General features: G+C 37.9%; 1 protein-coding gene and 1 pseudogene across 2 annotated transcripts in view; one reads left to right on the top strand and one right to left on the bottom strand.

The window, feature by feature from the left end:
• Positions 1-24,885, top strand: part of DLGAP5 (DLG associated protein 5) — a 38,874-nt gene that overhangs the window by 2,107 nt on the left and 11,882 nt on the right. For both annotated transcript variants that reach the window (XM_024734800.1, XM_024734801.1), the window contains exons 2-13: positions 906-1,144; positions 3,497-3,690; positions 7,244-7,306; positions 8,757-8,841; positions 8,915-9,034; positions 10,174-10,244; positions 12,095-12,369; positions 13,117-13,241; positions 13,633-13,762; positions 16,239-16,324; positions 17,091-17,251; positions 23,095-23,187. In XM_024734800.1, coding sequence (XP_024590568.1) covers positions 907-1,144; positions 3,497-3,690; positions 7,244-7,306; positions 8,757-8,841; positions 8,915-9,034; positions 10,174-10,244; positions 12,095-12,369; positions 13,117-13,241; positions 13,633-13,762; positions 16,239-16,324; positions 17,091-17,251; positions 23,095-23,187 — 1,641 coding nt within the window. In that variant the 5' untranslated portion in view covers position 906. The remainder of the gene's footprint in view (positions 1-905; positions 1,145-3,496; positions 3,691-7,243; positions 7,307-8,756; positions 8,842-8,914; positions 9,035-10,173; positions 10,245-12,094; positions 12,370-13,116; positions 13,242-13,632; positions 13,763-16,238; positions 16,325-17,090; positions 17,252-23,094; positions 23,188-24,885) is intronic.
• Positions 494-754, bottom strand: LOC112392908 (60S ribosomal protein L37a-like; annotated as a pseudogene).

Below are 24,885 nucleotides of genomic sequence, written 5' to 3'. Positions count from 1 at the left end.
GGGAGGCCCAAAGGCAGGGAAGCCCCCCGACCCCAAAAAAAAAAAAAAAAAAAAACCTTCTTTTTCTCAATCTCGTATATCTAACTGCCTATTTATCATTCCTACCTACCTAATAGGCATCTTGTGTGTTTTGTTTGTTTTGTTTTTTGCCTTGAGAAAAAATGCCAGCCTGCCTGCATTCATCACCAGGGGAAAGTTAAGGAAACTATTCTGTATACTATATCTCTATTTTCACCTTTACTTCCTACTCTATTTTGCAGTGCTCTCTATGGTAAGCCTAGACCCTCTTATTTATATTCTGGACTTTAGCTTTCTGGGCTTCACTTCATCTGTCAAGCAAGTTCCTGTTCAGAACCTCAAAATAGGTTGTAGTGTTTTATCTCTTGATAACCTCCTTCCCACTCTTCAGTCACATATTTATTCCATTTTGTATTTTTTATTATGTAAATTAACCCATTTATTATAGGCTAGCAATGTTTCAAATGGTGGCCTTCTACTGGTCCTTCAGTTCCTTCAGTCTTCTGGTGACTTTACTGTGATGGCAGAAATGGTGTTGTAGGTCCAGGCACCATCAACCACCGTTTTCATGCAGGAAATGCCAAATGCCCACAGCTTGTCTCTTCATCTTGGTTTTGCCACAGGAGCAAGTGTGCTAGGAGTGCTGGCTGATTTCAGTTTTCTTCACCATTTTCCTGAGGGAGGCAACATGGGTCCCGTATTTACCCACGATTCTGACCTTGGTGCGTTTAGCCATGTTGCCACAACCTAGGTCTGAGCCCAGAGAGCTGTATTTTAATTTTTTTTTTTCAGAAGACTCTGGGGTGGGAGGTGAACTGGAATCCTAACTTTTTAAATAATCAAATGAAATTTCATGTAAGTTGGTCTTTCTCTCTTTTTCCTGACAGGATGGCTTCATCACATTTTGCCAGTCGACACAGAAAGCAATTAAGTACCGACATGATTAGAACTAAAATTGCTCATAGGAAATCACTGTCTCAGAAAGAAAACAGACATAAGGAATATGAACGCAATAGACACTTTGGTTTGAAAGATGTCAACGTTCCAACCTTGGAAGGTAGAATTCTTCTTGAATTAGATGAGATATCTCATGAGCTTGTTCCAGAAAAGGCCGATGTCAAGCCAAGTAAGTAAAAGTCTATTGTAATTTCAAGTGTTTGAAAAGTGAATAAAAGTTGGTTTAATACCTGAGGTTAAAAACAACCCTGACCAGAAGAATGGAGTTTTGAAATGCCATTCTAAATAAATAACTTGGTGTTTTCTACAACTAAATACTGTCTATTTCAAGTAAAGGCTGTGTTAGGAATTCCCAGATGGTCCAGTAGTTAGGACTCCACACTTCCACTGCCAGGGGCCCGGGTTTGATCCTTGGTGGGGGAACTAAGATCCTGCAGGCTGCCTGGTGTGCCCCCCTCCCCCACAAATAAAAGCACTCAAGTAAAGGCTGTGGACGTCCTAGCTAGGCTAAAGCCATTCACCTATGGAGTATTATAACAGTTTTTACCTATATGGCCTTACAGGAATCCTAAAGTTCTTACTTCTGGATCTTGGATAAGATAAATATTGACACGATAAATTGATAAGGGACATAGAAATAGAACTGATTGAAGTATCCATGAAGTAAGGGTACTTTGCCAATGGGAGCACTTCTTAGAGGGAAGAGCGAAGGATTCATCCCTGTAGTTTGCCCAAAAGGATTTGGGGTAATTAGTAGGGAAAGAACCAACCAGAAAAGAGAATGATCTCAGCAAGAGATAAAAATAATAAAAATGGCTGTCTTAGAAGGCAAGGGATGCTATAGAAAAGAAGGAAGAGAACTGGGAAATAACATGCATTTAATCGGAAGGACTTATTGGACTCCTATTTAGTTGTGTTTATATAGCAGGCACTAGGAGCTAGATTGCAGTGAAATAAAGCAAGGATAAATTGTGAAGAAATGGCAGAAAGATGAAGTCTTAAAAGTTTTATAGAGAAAGAAATGAGATGTCAAGTTGTTTTACGTGTTCACTACTTCTGTTTTATCATTTTTCCAGAACCAGTGTAATGTGTGACATGTACAAGACACTCAACATATTCAGCTTAATTGCTTCTGTAAAAGGGGAGGTTGAGCTAAACTATTTCTTCCAGATTTGTCATTTTTGTGATTCTAAAGGAAAGTGAGAGAAAGGAAGTGGATTAGAGTGTCGTAGGGTACTTTTTTGTTTTTGAGATGAAGTGATCAGTTTATGTTTGAAGGTCAAAGGAAGTGGGTTGGTGGTTGAGGGGGATAGAGTAAAGAATAACATCTCTTAGGAGTTCAGAGAAAATGAACACTGGGTCGTAGGATTATATAGGATGGCCTTTGAAGGAAGAACTAGACATTTTCTGTCTGAGAAGAGGTGACATTACCTTCTGAGTTGTCTCCTTGCCTCTACTCATACCCTCTCAAATGCTTCTTTCCTCGACCAAAATCTTTCAAACAAAATTTAACCTTGTCAATATGCTATTAGAATATCTTTTATTCCTCATTTGCGAAGGCCTGGAGGTGGGAGGGGGTCTGGTATGTTCCAGAGAAAGCAAGTAGGTAAGCATGACTAGAGAAGGCAAACAGCTTAGCTCCCATAGAGCCCTGAGGGCCATCATTATAAGGACATTGTCTTTTTATTTTGGCTGCGCCGGGTCTTAGTTGCGGCACGCAGGCTTCTTAGCTGCGGCACATGGGCTTCTCAGTTGCGGCACATGGGCTTCTCTAGTTGTCGTGCCTGGGCTCAGTAGTTGCGGTGCACAGGCTTAGTTGTGGTATGTGGATCTTAGTTCCCCAACCAGGGATTGAACCCGGGCCCCCTGCATTGGGAGTCTTAACCACTGGACCACCAGAGAAGTCCCTGTTTTGATTATTGTAAAGGATCTGCTTCTGAGGTGACTCATTCACATTACCAGCAAGATGATGCTGGCTTTTGGCAGGAGGCTTTAGTTCTTTGTCATGTGGACATCTCCATGGGGCCGCTTGAGTTCCTTAAGGTTCCACGTGGCCACTGGCTTCCCCCCAGAGCAAGGGATCCAAGAGAGAGCAGGACAAAAGCTGCGATGTCTTTAATGACCCAGTTGTGGGAGTCGTTCTCTATCATTTCCACAGTACTTTCTTGGTTACACAGGTCAGCCCTATTCAGTATGGAAGGGGATGACACAAGGCATGTCTACCAGGAGGTGAGAATCGCTGGAGGTCAGCTTGGAGGCTGACCATCATAGAAGCTAGTTAATTTAAACGTGAAGTAATACATGCCTAGTACCTAGTAAACAGTTATATGTTTGAACAAATGAAGGTGAAAGAAATAGGAATTTTAAAATAGGGGTGGAAATAACTTGAAGTGCTAAGGAATTAACAAGACGTTACTAAAAGCATTTCTTAGCAACAGTTGAAGTTAGAAGTTGTTTGCCTAACTTTTTATCTGAAATGTTTTATATATTGTATTTTTCTTTTTTTCTTTTTCCTACTTAGAGTCAGTGAAAACTATTCTAGGTGATCAACGAAAACAAATGCTCCAAAAATACAAAGAAGAAAAGCAGCTTCAGAAATTGAAAGAGCAGAGAGAGAAAGCTAAACGAGGAGTATTTAAAGTGGGTCTTTATAGACCTGATATTCCTTGTTTTCTTTTCTCAAACCAGAGTACTGTGAAAGCTGAGCCAAAAAAGGTAAGTTTAGTATCCTAACTTGATATATATTCCTTTTAACTGGAATTTTCTTTAGGAGATTAGATGACTAAAATAACCACTTCCCCTGAGTCCCTTTATTCATTTAATTAGCTGGTAGGAGGTGAGAATGACATAACAGTAACTCACAAGATGAAAACAGGGTCTCTTGATGTAGCTATATTTAGGTTGAGATTGGATAAAACTAGGACAGCTGGTAGAGCCAGGCTGAAGAGTGAATGCTATACCAAAGTATTTGGCATTTATCCTCTAGGATATGGAGAGTCAAGGGAGGTTTATAAACGAGGTTGTACCATTATCAGAGTAATACTCAGGGAAGATTAGGCTGGACTTGAGGATTATAGTCTAGAAAGGGAAGCATTTATAGATAGGAAGACCAGTTGTGAGTCTATATTGTGAATATTCTTTATAGAATAGGTGAGATGAGATAAGTGGACTGAGACATTTGTTTAAAAAGAAGAAATAGGGGCTTCCCTGGAGGTGCAGTGGTTGAGAGTCCGCCTGCCGATGCAGGGAACGCGGGTTCGTGCCCTGGTCTGGGAGGATCCCACATGCTGTGGAGCAGCTGGGCCCGTGAGCCATGGCCGCTGAGCCTGCGCGTCCGGAGCCGTGCTCCACAGCAGGAGAGACCACAACAGTGAGAGGCCTGCGTACCGCAAAAAAACAAAAAAAGAAATAGGTTTAAGACATCATTTTCCTGGAGATATAATTGACATATTAGTTTCAGGTGTACACCATAATGATTCATTATTTGTATACATTACAAGGTGATCACCACAGTTAGTCTAGTTACCATCCATCACCACACATAGTTACAAAACTTTTTTTCTTGTGATGAGAACATTTCAGATATACTCTCTTAGCAACTTTCAAATATACAATACAGTATTATTAACTGTAGTCACCATACTGTATATTACATTCCCGGGACTTACTTATTTTAAACCTGGATGTTTGTACTTTTTGACCACCTTCACCCATTTCACCTACCCTGCACCTCACTCAAGTGATGGACACCTGAGTTGTTTACAAGTCTTGGCTATTGTAAATAATGCTGCAACGTACATGGGGATACATATATATTTTTGAGTTAGTGTTTTCATTTCCTTTGGATAAATACTCAGAATTGGAAATGCTGGATCATATGGTAGTTCTAATTTTAATTTTTTGAGGATCTTCCATACTGTGTTTCATAGTGGCTGCACCAATTTACATTCCTACCAACACTGCTCAGGGGTTCCTGTTTCTCCATATCCTCACCAACACTTATTATTTCTTGTCTTTTTGATAATAGCCATTCTAACAGGTGCCATGTAAGACATCTTAAGAGATAAATTTGATAGGACTGGTGACCAAGTAGATGTGAGGGGTGGAGGAAGTTGAAAAGTTAGAGATAAGATGATGATTCTGAAGATAATAGTTTGATCAATAATACAAATTTTGCTGCTGCTAGAAGAGATGAGGAAGGCAAGAAAAGCTTTAGTGGGTGAATATTAATACCCTTTTTAAAAAAAAATCCTATTTGGGCCATCTAGACGTCAGGCAGTTGGGAATAAAAATTTGGAAATCAGGATGGGGATCCATGCTAAGATGTGGATTTTGGATATGATATTGGGAGTATGAATGGACACTTAAGCTGTAGGACTAAATGAGACCATTCCAATTAGGGTACATAAAATTATGAAAGAGTGAGGTCTAGAGAATACCTTTAGGTGGGCAGTGATAGGCTGAAAAGGACTGGTCAGAGTGGCAGCAGAGCTAAAATGGAGGATAGAAGCTAAAGGAGGGGTGATCTAAAGAGAATGGTTAGTGAATCAGGAAGGATGAAGTTTGAACAGATCAGTTGGATTTGTAAACTTGCTAGTCACTGGTGATTTGCTATTTATTTTATTATTATTTGTTTATTTATTTTTGGCTGCGTTGGGTCTTCGTTGCTCTGTGCAGGCTTTCTCTAGTTGCAGCAAGCCGGGGCTACTCTTCATTGTGGTGCGCAGGCTTCTCACTGAGGTGGCTTCTCTTTGCAGCGCACGGGCTCTAGGCGCGCGGGCTTCAGTAGTTATGGCATGCAGGCTCAGTTGTTGTGGCTCGCGGGCCCTAGAGCACAGGCCCAGTTGTTGTGTCGCACAGGCTTGGTTGCTCCGCGGCATGTGGGATCTTCCCGGACCAGGGCTCGAACCCGTGTCCCCTGCATTGGCAGGCGGATTCTTAACCACTGCGCCACCAGGGAAATCCCTGATTTGCTATTTAAAGATATGTATAAAAGATCTCATTGACTGTATACTCATTCCTGATTTAAATAAGAACTGAATAATATAAAGGCCAAAGATATTGCTTGTTTTTCTAGGCTTCATGAATCTCAATGATTCATTTGACAGATCTTTGATTTATTTACTCTGTATGATCTTAGGACACTGTAGAAGAGACCAAAATTAATAAACTGTAGTTCATGGTGGAAAGATACAGATAAATATGTTCTTTATATTAGAGGAAGGATAGATTGTTTATATTCGGAGGAACATCAAAGAAGACCTCTTGGAAGGGATTAGATTTAAGCTGTCTTTTTAGGAATATGTAGATACCAATTATTGGTCTACACTGTAAACAACTATTTTAAAATATCTTTAAAATATACGTAGGAGGAACAAGAGACACATCGTTGTGGGTTTTTTGTTTTTTTTTTTTAATTTTGGCTGCGTTGGGTTTTCGTTGCTGCATGTGGGCTTCTCTAGATGTGGCGCACGGGTGTAGTTGCGCCGTGGCGTGTGGGATCTTAGTTCCCCAACCAAGGATCAGACCCATGTCCCCTGCATTGGAAGGTGGATTCTTAACCACTGGACCACTGGGGAAGTCCCTGATTACGTTTCTTAAGAAATTTTACAGAGTTGATAAATACCTTATAATTTTTTAATTGGTCTTTCTCATGCTAAATTTTTTTCACATTTTGGGATTAGGTCTCCATTTTCTTACTGACAATGGACAGGTGTATAATCATGAGATTTGAAGGCAAATTGTCAAAGCTAGGGAAGTAAGCTGTACAGTGTCTTTTCATGAACAGAAAACAAAAGATCCTAATACTCTAGTTTGTTCATCTACCCCCTTTTAAATATGTCTAGCTAATCACATTAATGAGGATCCTAATACTTGGAAAATATGCTTTGAAATTTCTTCTCTCTCCTCATTGAGAAATATGGGTAAGTTTTGAAGTTATTAACTTAAACATAATTTAAATCAAGCCAGAACCAGAAAAAACAATAACTTACGGAATTCCCTGGCAGTCCAGGGGTTAGGACTCAGTGCTTTCACTGCCAGAGGCCTGGGTTCAATCCCTGGTTGGGGAACTAAGACCCGCAAGCTGCACGGCACGGCCAAAAAAATTAAAATTTAAATTAAAAAAAAAATTAAGTTAGCAAGTATCTTTTTGCCATAAATTATTAAGGATAAAATTTAAAATGGAAACTTTATTTCATAATGAAAGTAAATTTTGCCAGTTTATTTATTTATTTTTTTAACTTTATCTTCTTTTGACTGTTTTAAGGCTGTTCCATCTTCTGTACGGATTACAAGGTCAAAGGCCAAAGACCAAATGGAGCTGACAAAGGTAAAGTTGATAGTTAGTAGGTCATTGTTACTAAAATGACAAATTGTACTTTTTTTCCTCAGAGTAAGTACATTTATTTTTAATCTAATACCATCTTCAAGCATAGTAATTATTTTACTAGAGTCAATAGTACTACCAAAATCACTGTTTTGGTATGGTGGCAGAACAGATTTGGCTAGATGCTAAGGAAATAGTCACTTAAAATATTCTTTGCCCAGACATCCCTTATGAGATCTATACTAAACTCTGTGCCACACTCTTTTTCCTTTGTTTGTTTACCGGGCTTCTATTATGCATCCCATGTCACCATGAAGTGCAGATAGGAATATAAAGCATACAGGGTGAGTGTTATAAACTTATGGGTCTTCAAAACACGGTTATGGATAAACTTATTAGGAGGATTACTAAAATAAAATCAAGTGGGCAAAGAGGGAAATAGTATGCCTCTTTGTCAGGTGAGGAAGCTAAGTTTCATGTATTCAATGAATTTGAGTCACTACCATGTTCCTTTAGGCTCTAGAATATAACTGAGCAAAACAAACAAAATTCCCTGTTTTCAAGGAGCTTACATGAGAGATAGCACTAAAAAAGTGTGTCAGATGGTCAAAAGTATTAAGTATTATGGGGGAGATTAAAAAAAAAGAAGAAGAAGGGAGGTGGGGAGTTTTGAAGTAGGTGTAGGGTGGAATTTTGATCAGGCCTCACTGAGATGGTGGCATTTTATTTTATTTTTAATAAATTTATTTATTTATTTATTTATTTTGGACTGTGTTGGGTCTTCATTGCTGTGCGCAGGCTTTTCTCTAGTTGCTGCGAGCAGGGGCTGCTGTTTGTTGCGGTGCGCAGGCTTCTTATTGTGGTGGCTTCTCTTGTTGCAGAGCACGGGCTCTAGGCATGCGGGCTTCAGTAGTTGCAGTGTGGGGGCTCAGTAGTTGTGGTGCACAGGCTTAGTTGCTCCGTGGCATGTGGGATCTTCCCAGACCAAGGCTCAAACCTGTGTCCCCTGCATTGGCAGGCAGATTCTTAACCACTGCGCCACCAGGGAAGTTCCCAGATGGTGGCATTTTAAATGAAGTCTTTAAGGAAGTAAAAGAGTGAACTGTGGGAAAGAGCTTTCTTCCAGGAGAAGAATTTTCTAGACAAAATTCAAAGGTCTTGAATTGAAAACATGCCTGGTATGTTTAAGGAGTCTCAGAAGATTATAGTCAGTTATTTTTTTAATAGCTTAGCTTGTTAGCATTTTCTAAATTCTAGGTTTCTGAAAAAGCTTGTAAGGAAATGTATATAATGGAAAACTTGTTTCTTCATCTCATTTTATTTGGGGTAGTGGGTTTTTTGCTGAGTCATTTACAATATCAGGTTTCAAATGAGGGGTCAATTTACACATTAAAAATGTGGTGGTTTGGTTCATTATGCAATTAAATCACATAGTACCTAATATTTTGAATAGATTGATAATGGGAGTGATGTTCGAGCAATCCGACCTGGTCAAAGACAGGCTTCTGAAAAGAAAGTGTTGGACAAAGAGAAAAAAGGTAAGTTCTGATGTTGCCACAACAATAATTTAAAATTACCACAAACATTTGATTTTATTATTTGTTCCCACAGCTATACAGCCTGTAATGCCGCCAGTGAGAATGACTCGATCGGCTACTCAAGCAGCAAAGCAGATTGCCAGAACAGTCCCGCCTACTACAGCAAGAAAGCCAGTGACAAGGGCTACTAATGGTAAGAACATTTCTTGATCAGTGACTGAGCTAGGATGTTTTGGTACTTGAAATTCCTGTGTGCAATTTTTTTAAATTAATTAATTAATTAATTTTTGGCTGCATTGGGTCTTTGTTGCTGCGTGCGGGCTTTGTCTAGTTGCAGCCAGCGGGGGCTACTCTTCATTGCGGTGCACAGTCTTCTCATTGCATTGACTTCTCTTGTTGCGGAGCATGGACTCTAGGCGCACTGGCTTCAGTAGTTGTGACACGTGGGCTCAGTAGTTGTGGCTCTTGGGCTCTAGAGCACAGGCTCAGTAGTTGTGGCACACGGACTTAGTTGCTCCGCGGCATGTGGGATCTTCCCGGGCCAGGGGTCGAACCCGTGTCCCTTTCATTGGCAGGTGGATTCTTGACTACTGCACCACCAGGCAAGCCCCTGTGTTCAATTTTTAAAATCATCATGTACTTCTTTGAGTAGGAGAGGAGGAAATGGAGATTCTAATTCCCAAAGATAGGTTTTGTGCCCCGATATCCCGTTAGCACACAGTGGGTGCTCAAATGTTGAAGTACTGAATTGGTGTAAGCAGTGCTTCAAAGTGAAAAATTAATGGCCCCAATAAGTTACAGTCCATCCATTTGGTGGAATACAATGTAACCATTTAAGAACAATGTATGAAAGAACACTTAATGACATGGTTAATCGTATTAAGTGGGCAAAGAAAATCAGCTCAAACTCTGAACAGTATGATTGAAATTCTAAAATATGTATGTGAATGTGAACATAGGAAAAAACTGGGAAAACGTACTCCGAAGTGTCAATAGTGATTACCACTGAGTAGTGTAAGCTTGGGTAAAATTTTTGATTGTTGTTGTTTTTGTGCTTTTTAAAATTTTTTCTAATTTTCTATAATAAATACATATTTGATATTCAGAGGCAAAAGGTAAAATACCTTAACACTTTTGTTTTGAAAACAGATGGCCTAAACTTGGCAGGAAATTTCATCTATTTTTTTCCTATTTTATAATGTGACTTTTAATCATAAAATTCTTTGACATACATTCCTATTGCCTGTTTTCCTTTCCCAAATTACCTAGTACTTTTAATGCAGCATTTTTTTATCTAGTCTAAATGGATGGCTTATTTCACTTTTATTTTAGATAATGAAGCAGAAACAGAGGCACCAAATCAAGGAAGACCTGCCAAAAAGCTAGAAACAAAACCTGACAAGGTAGAGTATAAACATCTGTTTATTTCTAGGTACTTTGAAAATCTCACTGCTACTTTCATAAAATTGAAATTAAGCAGATAGCACTGCTTCAAGAAGATAACTTACACATGTGTTAAAATCTCTTGAACCATAAAGAAGCATCAGGAGGATTTACTGTTGTTTTTCACGTGTCTTATCCTCAGAGTTTTATAGGTGGAGAAAGCATAATTTGATTAACAGGAAATAGAGAAAAGTGATAAAAACACAGCTGACCGAAACCTTCATGTGGGAACTAGCTAAGAGATAGGATGGAGTAGGGTGAAATGCATTGACTTTGGATTCAGTTAGGCCTGAGTTTGAATATTGTCTCTGCTTCCAATTAGCTATATAACCTTGGACAACTTAGGAATTTGTTTTCCCATCTCCAACCCGTAATACCTACATGGAGTAGTTTTAAGAATTAAATAACCTAACATTTCTGATAGCGTCTACCATAGTACGTGGTAGAGTCTTCAAAAAAGAGCCACAATTTTGAGGCCCCAATGCCTTGTTTTATAATCCATGCTACACAGTTCCTTAACCTTAAAAAAAGTTAGGGGCTTCCCTGGTGGCGCAGTGGTTAAGAATCCACCTGCCACTGCAGGGGACACGGATTCGAGCCCTGGTCCGGGAAGATCCCACATGCTGTGGAGCAACTAAGCCCGTGCACCACAACTACTGAGCCTGAGCTCTAGAGCCCGCGAGCCACAACTACTGAGCCTGCATGCCACAACTACTGAAACCCATGTGCCTAGAGCCCATGCTTCACAATAAGAGAAGCCACTGCAATGAGAAGCCCATGCACTGCAATGAAGAGTAGTCCCCGCTCACTGCAACTAGAGAAAGACTGTGTGCAGCAATGAACACCCAACGCAGCCAAAAATAAATAAATAAATTTATTTTAAAAGAAAAAAAAAGTTATGCCAAAGTATAAGAAATGTGGCTAGATTCTTAACTAAAAATTAAAAATCAGAAATGTAAAAACCTCTAAAAATTATGTTTATATGGGTGGGTGAAATCGGTGAAGGTGGTCGAAAGTTACAAACTTCCAGTTACAAAGTGAGTCCTGGGGATTCACTATAAAACATAGTGACTATGGTTAATAATACTGTGTTGTATATTTGAAAGTTGCAAAGAGGGTAGGTCATTAAAGTTCTCGTCACAAGAAAAAAAAATTGTAACTTTGTGTAGTGACAGATGTTCATTAGACTCATCGTCTAGATCATTTTGCAGTATATACAAATATATACAAATATCAAATCATTATGTTGCACTAATATAATGTTATATGTCAGTTATATCTCAGTTTTAAAAAAACCAATTAATTAAATTGACAGAAAATAAGCTTCACATTTTATATGGTTAATCTCACTGTGTCGTCACACTGAAAAATATTTTTCTCATGATAAATTTATTTATAATCAAGGTGACTTTAAAAGAGGATTTGGTCCTTGACAATAGTAGTCATCCAATAAACATTGGATTTCTGATTCTCAACCATTGTAATTATCAACATAATTTAAATAAAAAGGTAGATATTTGTTAGGTGGGTAATTTTTCCACCTTAGTTTTCATATATTTAATTTTAATACTTAAAACCTATTATTTAGTCCTTTTAATGAGGATTGGTTCTGTCTCTCTCTGGATCATGACAGTGGTTTAGTTAGCTGGCTACTGATTCCATATTTACATTTAATTGTATTTATTTTTTTCTCTTAAATTATGCACAAGGGACACATATCTCAACTTTCATATTTTCAGGCCTGTAAAAATTGGTTTGAATATATCCCCAGAAGAGAAATTCTTACTCCATTCTGTTTCCTCCCATCTAGGCCATTTCTTTTAAAGTTGATAGTGAAGAAAGTACTTTGGATTCACAAACCAGTACAACAATTGGAATGGATCCAGATGGTGTCTTACCAAAAATGGAAAATTTATCTAAGACAAATAGTGCAAAAATGAAGGGGAAGAATTCCTTTGCACCTAAAGATTTTATGTTTCAGCCACTAGATGGTCTGAAGACCTATCAAGTAACACCTATGACTCCCAGAAGTGCCAGTGCTTTCTTGACACCCAGTTATACCTGGACCCCTTTAAACACAGAAGTGTAAGAATTTAATGTTAATAATGAACTCCTTGCTAAGATGGTTAACAAATGCCTTTCTTAGATTTGTCCTGTGCTTTTTAAAAGTTAATATTTAGTTAGTTAATTATAAATCATGAAAATTTGGTCTTTTAAAAAAATTCTTCAGAAGGCTACAGTAATGTATTTGACAGTTTTGGTATTTCCTATACATTGTTTTTATCATTATTTTCATGGTACACTTTGTGTTTTTTTGCTTTTTATAAGTGTCTTTATTATAATACTTAGAAATAAATGTTTAGAAGGAAGAAATTTCTATAGTACTGTAGTTCAGACATGGTTTGGGGGTTTTTTTGTTTGTTTTTTTGCCGAGTATTACTTTAGAAAAACTACTTCTAAAGCCAAAGATAATTAACTTGCAAAGTGGGGGGAAAATCAGTTGGAATCATTAAGAGAAACAGCAAGGTTGTTTTGCAAAGACTGCAAATTTGCGGCAAATCTACTAGAAACTGCTCAGCAGCATCCAAGACTATGAGTGCTTATGTTCCGTGAAGAGATCTTCACAGTCTTTGGATCTCATTATAATTAGTAAAGATGGACATTCCACTATAGGTGTTTAAATTTTTCCCCTCCAGAAAGACACATTAAAAAAAAATAGAAACATATTTCTATTAAATCCCAGGTTTTTAAAAAGTAACATCATTTTGAAATCCTTCAGTTAGATATAGGAGACTCATGTTTCATAAAGTATTTTTTTGCTATTGTTTTTAGTGATAAGACTGTAGCAACAAAAGAAATCTTGGCACAAAAATGTAAAACTTTCTCTGCCAAGACAGTACATCAAGATTCAAGTAAACTGCAATGTCCTTTGGGTTCTCTCACAGTTTGGAATAAAGGTATTGTATTTTAATTAACTTTTTACTTGCTTTTCTGGATTGTGATTTATCAGACATTTGTTTAGAGCCCTTTTCAACATATAGTTCAGGGATGTGATCTCAGGGTCAGGAGAGATGGGAAAATATGGGGAAAGATGTCTGGAGAGAGAAAGAGTTGGAATAAGGAATACAGACTGAGAAGATGGGGGGAAATAAATGTAAATTTGAGGAGATGAATATAAGGAGACACTTTAGAGGATATGTGGTGAATGAAATCATTGAGTCAGAAATAAAATTTTAAAATTCAACATTGAAAAAAATTAAAGGCTTTAAAAAAATTTGTCTTGTGGGGGATGTCATTTTATGAGTTGCTGCTTTGAAATTTATATGTAATATTTTCTTTAATCTATAGAACATGTTTTAAATAAAAAGGAAACTACTAATAAAAATTCAGATGGCCTTTCAATAAAAGAAGAAGTCCCATCACTTGAAGTAAATCAAGATCAGATATCTCAGCCACAACATGATGTGCCGTATTTCAGGTTTGTCCATTTGTTCCTAGTGTAAGAATTTTGTATCAATGTCTAGACATTTAAAACCAAAATTACACTATTTTTAACCTGAATATAATAGATGAGTTGGGGGAAATTGAATTTTGGGTGATTTTCATTTATCTTTTAAATTTTAATGATTTTTTTCAGTAACTAGTACATTCATGTGGTTCCTAATTCAAAAGGTAGAAAAAGGTACAAGGGAGAAGTCTTTTTCCCAACTCTGCCTCCCAGGGATAGTTTGAACCTTCCACGGAGGCAAATGTTACTCATTTCTTGTGAATATTTCCAGAGGTAGATAATGCATATGTAAACTAACATAAACATATATATATATATTTTTAATATTGTTTCATTTAATGTTAAATGTAGTAGACATTCCATTTTAGTACTTAAAGAGCTTTCTCATGTTGTTTTTTGTGTGTGTCTGTGTGTGTGTGTGTTCTTTAATGGACACATAGTATCCAATAATATGGATATACCATAATTTACTTAATAGGTCCCTGTTGGTGGTTATTTACATTGGGTTCAGTCTCTTACTATTACAATCAAGGCTGCCAACAACAAACTTGTATATGTTTCAATTTTGTCATGTACAAGTATATAAGGACCTCAATTTACATTCCCCCCAGCAAGGTATGGGAGTTCCTATTTTCTCATACCTTTTTTTTTTCCTCCACAAAGAACTAAATTAAAGTTTATTTTATAAAAGAAGGATAATGGGAGATGGTAGGAGGCTCTTTGGCCCACCAAATTATGAGATAGGATTATGTTTCTCTAACTGAATTGAAAATTAACATCCTGTTTGGGGAACTTCAACATGTCACCTAAATGCCTTGGAAGCATATCAGAGGCGTGCATTTCGAGAAAGGCCTTAACATTCCACATCACACAGAAAATGATTACATTCTGTTATCTTTGAGTGAATATAGCAAGAAAATTCCCATACCTTTTCCAATACAATGTTAACAATTTTTGAGCTTTACCAATCAAACAGATAAAAAATACTAGCTTTCTCTAGTTTATTTTATTTATTTATTTATTTATTTATTTTGGCTGCTCTGTGTGGTATATGAGATCTTATTTCTCCGACCGGGGATCGAACCTGTGCCCCCTGCAGTGAACGCTTGGAGTCCTAACCACTGGACCGCCAGGGAATTCCCCTTACTCTAGTTCTAATATCCATTCTTTCTATTATGAATGAGTATCTTTTTATATTTTGGGGAACCACTTCAATTGTTTTTAGAGCATAATGTTTTAGAATTATAAGATCTTTCAGAGATTAGCTAATCCACTGTGTTGTTCAACTGAGACATTGAGATGATAAACAATTTATCCAACTAAATAATGTCAGATCCAAGCCAGGTCTCTTTCTTATTAATTAAGCTGTTCTCTGTTGCCACTGGACATAGGCAGCTAAATTATTCTTCTAAGAAAAACTATCCTCAGTTTTCCTGCTTGGATGTTTTTGTAAAGAAACAGTTTAAATTTTTAAGCCAGGGTTTCTTTTTTTTTTATAAATTTATTTTATTTTTTAAATTTATTTTTGGCTGCGTTGGGTCTTCGTTACTGTGCGCGGGCTTTCTCTAGCTGTGGCGAGCGGGAGCTACTCTTCGTTGCGGTGCATGGGCTCCTCATTGCGGTAGCTTCTCCTGTTGCGGAGCACAGGCTCTAGGTGTGTGGGCTTCAGTAGTTGTGGCTCGCAGGCTCAGTAGTTGTGGCTCACGGGCTCTAGAGCGCAGGCTCAGTAGTTCTGGGGCATGGGCTTAGTTGCTCTGTGCCATGTGGGATCTTCCCGGACCAGGGCTCAAACCTGTGTGCCCTGCATTGGCAGGCAGATTCTTAACCACTGTGCCACCAGGGAAGCCCGAGCCTGGGTTTCTTAACCTTGGCACTACTGACATTTTAGACTGGATAATTCTTGTTGTGGGGTCTGTCCCCTGCATTGCAGGATGTTTTGTAGCATCCCTGGCCAGTAGCACTCCTCCAGTTCGTGACAATCAAAAATGCTTCTAGATATTGCCAAATATTCCCTGGTAGGAAAAATTGACCCAGTTGAGAACCACTGCCTTTGGACAAGCAAAGCCTAATAGAATCTGTAAGGCCCTATCACTGTAATTTGAGACTTACAGTAATTTGAGACTTAGCAGTTTTTAGCTTCATCTTACACTTGGCAATTGAATTCGCCTTAGTTTCATGGAAAATAACAGAACTAAGGAATGTCTGATTCTTTCTGCTTAGCCACTGAAAAATAAGAACAGAAAAGACTAGAAATATTAGCTTGAAAAATGGGCTCTTGGCATTAACCATCCACTTAAGTTTTAGGTGTGGAAGGATGGACATACATAGAATATCAAATTGTATTTATGGATTTTAACATATCACATTTCATAAAATAATTAAGCATCAGCTCTGGGAAGTTAATGTTGTATAATTGTCATAGTGCTAATGTATGTCATCATTTTAGAAATATTCTCCAGTCAGAAACTGAGAAGTTAACTTCACACTGCCTTGAGTGGGACAGAAAGCTTGAATTGGACATTCCAGATGATGGTGAGGGCACATTTATATGTTTTTATGTCTTACCTTTATTTTTTTTAACATGGTTACATTTATTTGAAACACAAAAATCCAGTGTTGTCCAACTTTATAATTTCATTGTTATTCAAAATAGCAAGAATTTTTCATATCTCACATATGTTCACTAATATCTCTGTGCTAAAATGGTACCTGACTTAAAAGATATAAGTAGTTAGAATATTGACTATGATTCCTGAGAGTTAGACATTTGCCTATTTTATTATTAGATTTTTTTACTGTGACTTTATGAATGACAGCTATAGCTGGTATTGCTTAATTATACAAAAATATTTTCTGAACAAAAATTACCTAAATCAATGTGAAATCAAAGCAAAATCAATCAAGTTTTCTGAAAAGTTCCAACCTTACCTATTCAGGAAAGCTATTTAGAAAAAAGTCATTTGTGTACTGCCACATCAGTCCTTAGATACTGATGTGCAGTGAGTTGTTTGACGTTGAATTCTTATAAAATACAAGGAGAGGTAGAATGCTCTTTACCGTATAGCAATATGTATGAGAATGTATATTGATAATTTTTAGCAGGAATTGAAGCAGATAGTAAATGCTCAATATTTGTATGGCAAAGTTTTGTAGTAGATATTTTTTGTTTTGCTTTAAAGTAAGAATTTGATTCTGTAACTGTAGGATATTTGGAATGAGGTCGTCTTATCAGCTGGTTGGCTTGCAGTAAAGGTCCTGTCTTGTCCTTTAACTTTTAAAAACCTCATATTTCTTTTAGCTAAAGATCTTATTCGCACAGCAGTTGGTCAAACAAGACTCCTTATGAAAGAAAGGTTCAAACAGTTTGAAGGACTGGTGGACAATTGTGAATATAAACGAGGTGAAAAGGAAACTACCTGTACAGATCTGGATGGATTTTGGGATATGCTTAATTTTCAGGTATGTGGTCAAGTATTTTGAATACTTTGAGTCTGTTTTTTTTGTTCTTTTTGTTTTTTTGAAAATGAGGTAACAGTAGTATAAAAGGGTTAGTATTAGCTACTTATGTGCTTGTAATATTATTTATGTATTTCTTTCTTTATTTGTGGCTGCATTGGGTCTTCGTTGCTGAGCGTGGGCTTTCTCTAGTTGTGGCGAGCGGGGGCTTCTCTTGTTGTGGAGCATGGGCTCTAGGTGTGTGGGCTTCAGTAGTTGTGGCACGTGGGCTTCAGTAGTTGTGGCACGTGGGCTTCAGTAGTTGTGGCTCACGGGCTTCAGAAGTTGTTTCTCGTGGGCTCTAGAGCACAGGCTCAGTAGTTGTGGCACACAGGCTTAGTTGCGCCGCGGCATGTGGTATCTTCCCGGACCAGGGCTCGAACCCGTGTCCCCTGCATGGGCAGGCGGATTCTTAACCACTGCTCCAACAGGGAAGTCCCTGTGCCTGTAATATTAAATGAGATATTAGCACCTTTATAAACTGTAATGTGCTGTCTAAATTTTTATTTTATTTTATTTGTTTATTTGACTACGTCGGGTCTTAGTTGCAGCACATGGGATCTCTGTTGTGGCATGCGGGGTCTTTTAGTTGCGGCATTCGGGAATCTTTTAGTTGTGACATGCAGGATCTTTAGTTGCAGCATGTGAACTCTTAGTTGTGGCATGTGGGATCTAGTTTCCTGACCAGGGATCGAACCCAGGCCCCCTGCATTGGGAGTGCAGAGTCTTAGCCACTGGACCACCAGGGAAGTCCCAAGTGCTGTCTAAATTTGATGACTGATTTCTTCTCCTCCCCTATATTGTCAGTATGATTTCTATTTGGGTTGGAAACTGAGATTATATTCAACTGTTGAATAATCTGTAATGATTCTACATGTGAGAAGATGAGTAAATCTAGTCTTTAGTAGTTCCGTTCATCCAGCAGTTACTGAGTTCCTACCGTGTGCCAAACATTGTACTAGGAGTTGATAAAATAAGGCACATTCTCGGCCCCAAAGGAGTTTGTAGTTTGATTAGTGAGTTAGACAAAATATATAATTCCAATCTAATGTAAAAAAGTGCTGTGAGAGAGGGAATCACTAGGAAGATCAGTAGAGGCATGGGAGGAGATGATGCTTTGTAGCTTTTTGAGCATATTTTAGAAATAAGCATATAAATTACTATTTCAGGAACCTATAGTCAACAACTATTAGACATTTCAAGAAAGCCTCAAACCTGAAAGAAAGAAGCCAAAGCAAAAATAAGAAGAAAGGTATTTGGATGGAGGAAGTGGACCAATCTAGGAAGTATAGTATCCAAATAATAGGTATTCCAGAAAAGGAGTACTGAAAGAATAGAAAATCATCAATGAAATGGTTTAAAAATTTTCCCCAGTACTGCAGGACATGAGTTCCAGATTGAAGGAGCCCACTGAGTGCCTAGCACTGTGAATCAAGTGTAGACCCACACCAACGTATGCCATTAAGTATAACTGTACAACTCTTGGGATGAAGAGAAAACTGTAGAAGCTTCCAGAGAGAAAACAAGTTTCATACAAAGGGTCAAGGATCACAGTAGCCTTGGATTTCTCAACTGCAACATTTAAAGCTGGGAGAACAATGCCCTCAAACTTCTGAGGGAAATAACTTCCAACCCGGAGTTCTGTAGCCAACCAATCAAGTGTGAGGGTGGAAGGGCATTTTCCAAACACACACAGTCTCAGATTTTACCTCCCAAGCACTCTTTCTTAGCAAGCTAAGTGAGAAAGTACCTCACAAAAATGAGGGAGTAAGCCAAGAATGGAGGAGGAGGTGGGTTGGATCCCCAACAAGGGGCCAAGAGAATTGAGGCCGAGGGGAGACAAGAATGTGTGAAGCATGCTTAGGAAGCAGCACTTCCTGACCAGCACAAGGGGACCAGGGGCTCTACCAGACCTGTCTCTGGAAAGCTGAACTGAGTAAAATACCTGATTTGTTTTTTATTAAGAGGAGATTTAATGCATTCTTTTTTTTTTCTTTTCTATTTTTAAAATTTATTTTATTTATTTATTTTTGACTGCATTGGGTCTTTGTTGCTACGCATGGGCTTTCTCTAATTGTGGCGAGCAGGGGCTACTCTGTTGCAGTGTGTGGGCTTCTCACTGCGGTGGCTTCTCGTTGCGGGGCACGGGCTCTAGGCACATGGGCTTCAGTAGTTGTGGCACGTGGGTTCAGTAGTTGTGGCTCTAGGACTCTAGAGCACAGGCTCAGTAGCTGTGGCGCACGGGCTTAGTTGCTCCGCGGCATGTGGGATCTTCCCGGACCAGGGATCGAACCCGTGTCCCCTGCATTGGCAGGCCGATTCTTAACCAGTGCACCACCAGGGAAGTCCTTAAGAGGAGATTTATACTTACTGTGCAGAGTTTAGACTGAATCGATGATAGACACATGAACAACTAAGCAAACAAAAAGCAAAACAATTTATTACGTCTAGAGAAAAGTGAGTAAGGGAACATAATAGTCTCAATAACTTTTTGGCCCAGATGTGAATAGTGTTTATTCATAATATAAGCATTACTTTGTGAGCAGTTTTTATATACATTTACCAGTTTTCATATTGATGAGTTGGTTAACTAGTATCCTTTGATGGTGATCAATTAATTCTGTGTTTCTTACTATCATTGTTAATTTATGGATTTAAAGATATTTGATGTGTTTTCATTATTTACAGTTACTGTCTTTATTGATGCTCATTTCTCAGCTTTGGCCAATGACAGCCTCTTCAAACTGGCTGCTGGGGCCTTTTTTTTTTTTTTAAGAGTTGTATTGAAGTACAATCTGTGTATCATAAAACTAGCCTGTTTTAAATACCGTATGCTAACACATATATATGGAATCTAAAAAAAAAGAAAATGGTTCTGAAGAACCCAGAGGCAGGACAGGAATAAAGACGCAGACATTGAGAATGGATTTGAGGACACGGGGAGGGGGAAGGGTAGGCTGGGACGAAGTGAGAGAGTGGCAAGGACATATATACACTATTAAATGTCAAATAGATAGCTAGTGGGAAGCAGCTACATAGCACAGGGAGATCAGCTCGGTGCTTTGTGACCACCTAGAAGGGTGGGATAGGGAGGGTGGGAGGGAGGGAGATGCAAGAGGGAGGAGATATGGGGATATAGGTATACATATAGCTGATTCACGTTGTTATACAGCAGAAACTAACACAACATTGTAAAGCAATTATACTCCAATAAAGATGTTAAAAAAAATTTGCCTGTTTTAAGTGTACAATTCAATGACTGTCGGTAAATTTACAGAGTTGCACACCCTGACCGTAATCCAAATTTAGAACATTTTTAGCACCACAAAAGGATCCGTCCTGCCTATTTGCAAGTCAATCCCCATTCTCACTCCTAGCCCTGGCATCACTGATCTTCTTGCTGTCTTTGTAGATTTGCCTTTTCTGGGCATTTCACATTACGTAGAATAATACAATATGTGGTCTTTTGTATGTGACTTCTTTCACTTAGCATGATGTTTTTGAGGTTCATCCATGTTGTAGCTTGTATCTATATTTATCAATTGATGGACATTTATATTGTTTCTACTCTTTGGTGATTATGAATAGTCTTCTATGAATATTCATATACAGATATGAGTGTGGATATATATTGTCATTTCTCTCGGGTAGATACCTAGATTGTGCTGGATCATGTAGTAAATTTATGTTTAACTTTTTAAGAAAGTACCAAACTGTTTTCCAAAGTGATTACTCCATTTTACGTCTCCACCAACAATGTGTGCTCCTGTTTCACCACATCCATACTTGTTATTGTCTGTCTTTTTTAATACAGCCATCCTAGTGGGTGAGAAGTGTCTCTGTAGTTTTGATAATGATGTTAAGCATCTTTTCATGTGCTTATTAGCCATTCATATGTCTTTTTTGGCAAAATGTCTAGTAAAATCTTTTGCCCATTTTTAAATTGGTTTGCCTTTATTACTGAGTGGTGTTTTTCATGTATCCTGGATACAAGTCCTTTATCAGAAATATTTGCAAATATTTGCTCCCAATTTGTGGCTTCTGTTATAATTTCTTAATGATGTCTTTTGCAGTATAAATGTTTCTGATTTTTGTATTTTTTGGCCACACTGCGCGGCATGCAGGATCTTGGTTCCCTGACTAGGGACTGAACCCGTGCCCCTAAATTGGGAGCTCAGAGTCTTAACCACTGGACCGCCGGGGAAGTCCCAAATGTTTTTGATTTTGATGAAGTTCAATTTATCAACTTTTTTTCTTTTATGTTGTGTACATGTCTAAGAACTCGTTTTGCCTAACCACAGGTCACAAAGATTTTCTCTTATGTTTTCTTCTAAAAGTGTTATAGTTTCAGCTCTTACTGTTAGGTCTGTGATCCATTTGTAGTTCGTTTTTCTGTATGGTGTAGATAAGAGTCTAAATTCAACTTTTTTCTTGAGGATATCCAATTTTCCCAGTACTGTTTCTTGGAAAGATTGTCTTTTCCTCATTGAATTACAGTGGCAACTTGTTGAAAATCAGTGATCATAAATGTAATCCTGAGTCGTTTTGACATTTACATTTTTTTTTTGAGAGAGAGAGAGATTGAGAGTACATATGAATATAAATGCATAGTAAGGGGTCTTGAAGCAAGTTTACCAAACTTTTGACAGTGGTTACCTCGTTGGAGGAGATTGGAAATACCGGAAGGATGGGGATATTATTTGAATCTTTTAAAATGAGATTGTGTGAAGAGAATGAGAAGGCATGCCACAGACTGGGAAACGAATATTTATAAAAGATGTATCTGATATTTGATACAAACATCTGTATCAAAATATACAAAGAACCCTTTAAACAACCTGATTTTTAAATGGAGAAAAGACCTGATCAGACCCTTCACCAAAGAAGTTATACAGATGGCAAGTAAGCATATGACAAGATAAGCCTCAACATCGTAGATCTTCAAGGAATTGCCAGTTAAAACTATAATAAGCTACCACTGGATGCCTATTAGAATGGCAAAAATCCAAACCACTGACAACACCAAATGCTGGTGAATATGGAGAGCAGCAGGAACTCTGATTCATTGCTGGTGGTACATTGCAAAATGGTACAGCCACTTTGGAAGACAGTTTGACAGTTTTTTACAAAACTAAACATGCTCTTATGATACAATCCAGCAATCACAGTCCTTGGTATTTTCCCAAATGGTTGAAAACATATGTCTACACAAATATGTGTACACAGGTGTTTATAGCATCTTTATTTATAATTGCCAAAACTTGGAAGCAACCAAGATGTCCTGTAAAAAAAGAGAGAGAGATTGTATTCATATTGTGTAATTTAGGATATCTCTCCTACCATTTTAGTGATCAAAAATAATTTAGGAGAGTTATCCATATATGGCATTCTTTTTTTTTTTTTTTTTTTTTTTTTGCGGTACGCAGCCCTCTCCCTGCTGTGGCCTCTCCAGTTGCGGGGCACAGGCTCTGGATGCGCAGGCTCAGCAGCCATGGCTAACGGGCCTAGCCGCTCTGCGGCATGTGGGATCTTCCCGGACCGGGGCACGAACCCGTGGCCCCTGCATCGGCAGGCAGTCTCTCAACCACTGCGGCACCAGGGAGGCCCCCATATATGACATTCTTTATGTAGATTTTGAAGGTCTGTAACACCAAAAATAACAATGAACAATTTTACTATAAGAGTTTTTCACTTGAATACTAATTTTATGTTGCCATTCTCAGTTTTTTTGAAGCTTCAGTTTATTAGTTTGTAATTTTAATGTGGTTAGCATTAATCTGATAAACTTGTGCTTTATTTGTTAATAGATAGAAGACGTAAATCAAAAATTCAACAATCTGACCAAACTTGAGGAATCTGGGTGGCAAAACAATAACAATACAAGCAAAAAAGTTTTTCGGGTAAGTTTGTGGGTTTCTAATATAGACTCTTCTACTCTAAATAATTTTTATTTTCAAGCTTTATAAACATTTAGCTTCAGATTTTTTATCATTTTTTAAAATAAGTTTCATATATTGCTTACAATGTGCTGATTGTCTTTGAAGAAAGAAAGGAAATGAGCAATGCAAAATTCAGAATGGTTATTTCCGGAGGGAGGAAGGATAGGGGCTATGATTGATTTGGGGCTGTGATTGATTGAGAGCTTCTGAGTTGCTACATAGTGGGTATGTGTGTGTTTGTTTTATTCTTTAAATTGTGTTTATACATTTTTTGGTAATAATAATGGTAGAAGTAGATAATTTATATAATGCTTAGTATGTGCCAAATGTTGTTCCAAATACTTTACATGTTTTAACTCATTTAATCCTCAACAATCCTCCTGAGGTGGGTACTGTTATCCCCATTTTACAGTTGAGGAATATGAGGCCCAGAAAGATTAAGTTACTTGCCCAAGGTGGAGCTGGGTTTCAGGCCAGACTTTCTCATTCCAGAATTCCTATTCTTATCCAGTAGGCTGTGCTTTTGTATGAAATATTTCAAAACGAAAGATTTTTTTGGGTTTTTTTGGCCATGCCGTGTGGCTTGCGGGATCTTAGCTCCCCGACCAGGGATCGAACCTGGGCGCCCTGCAATGTAAACGCGGAGTCCTAACCACTGGACTACCACAGAAGTCCTGAAAGAATTTTTTAAATAGAAAAGAAAGAGAAACAATGGCTCTTTAGAATGTCTGTCTTCTTCCTATACTTTATCTTGTAAAATTTCCTATTACTTTATCATGATAGCTTCCATTCTTATCTATTTGTAGAATTTTTTCTAGTAATGTTTTAAACTCAGAGTTTTTGATTCAGATGAATGCTTCTCAAGCCACAGTAGAGCATTGCCAGTTTTCCTTTTAGATTTTAGAAAAATGCCTGTGGTTATAAAATCAGGTCTCTAGATTGGTACTTTATCATGCTATGTAATCCATAGCAAAACTGTTTTGAATCCTTAGGAGTTTATGCTGTTAGAGTATTAAAGAAACATTTTAATAAAATTATTTTACTAATTGTTATGACAGACTCAAAGGATATTGACAAAATTGATTGAATGAGTTTTAAATCTACTAAACAATAAAGGATGCTTGAACATTTTGAAGCTACTGTGGATATTTCTTATTGAGTACTTAGTCCTGGAAACATTAATATCATCAGTGATGCAGATAATGGCTGTATCAGTACAGTAGTATATCAGAGCCTTGTAATTCTGCCCCTTATCACCAGGTGTCTCTCTCCTCCTACTTTATTTATAGGCTACTGTTAAGATATTGGACAAATAAAATAAATTTTGTCTTTTACCTATACTTTGTTACCATTCCCTTCTACCTCCTATTCATTGCCTCTCATTCCATCACTTATCCTGTTTTCATCTTTCCCTCTTTTTTCCATCAGTTTTTAGATATGTTTAAGGGTCTTATCTCTGTTTACATTAGGAAAAAGCAAAACAGCTAAACCTGTGAGGTCCACATCTCTTACAGTTATCTGTACCTCCCCTTCCCCCATTCCCATTTCTTTCTTCCCAGTCACAGACAGACTTCCTGAAAAAGTTGTCTATACTCTGTCTTTACTATTTTGATTCCCACTTACCTTTCCAACTCACTGCAATTCAGCTTCACCCCCTCT

This window comes from Neophocaena asiaeorientalis, unplaced genomic scaffold (genome assembly GCF_003031525.2).
Source record: "Neophocaena asiaeorientalis asiaeorientalis breed wild unplaced genomic scaffold, Neophocaena_asiaeorientalis_V1.1 scaffold547, whole genome shotgun sequence".
Classification (NCBI taxonomy): Eukaryota; Metazoa; Chordata; class Mammalia; order Artiodactyla; family Phocoenidae; genus Neophocaena; species Neophocaena asiaeorientalis.
Note: the sequence above shows the minus strand (reverse complement) of the source record. Positions and strands in the feature narration are given on the sequence as shown.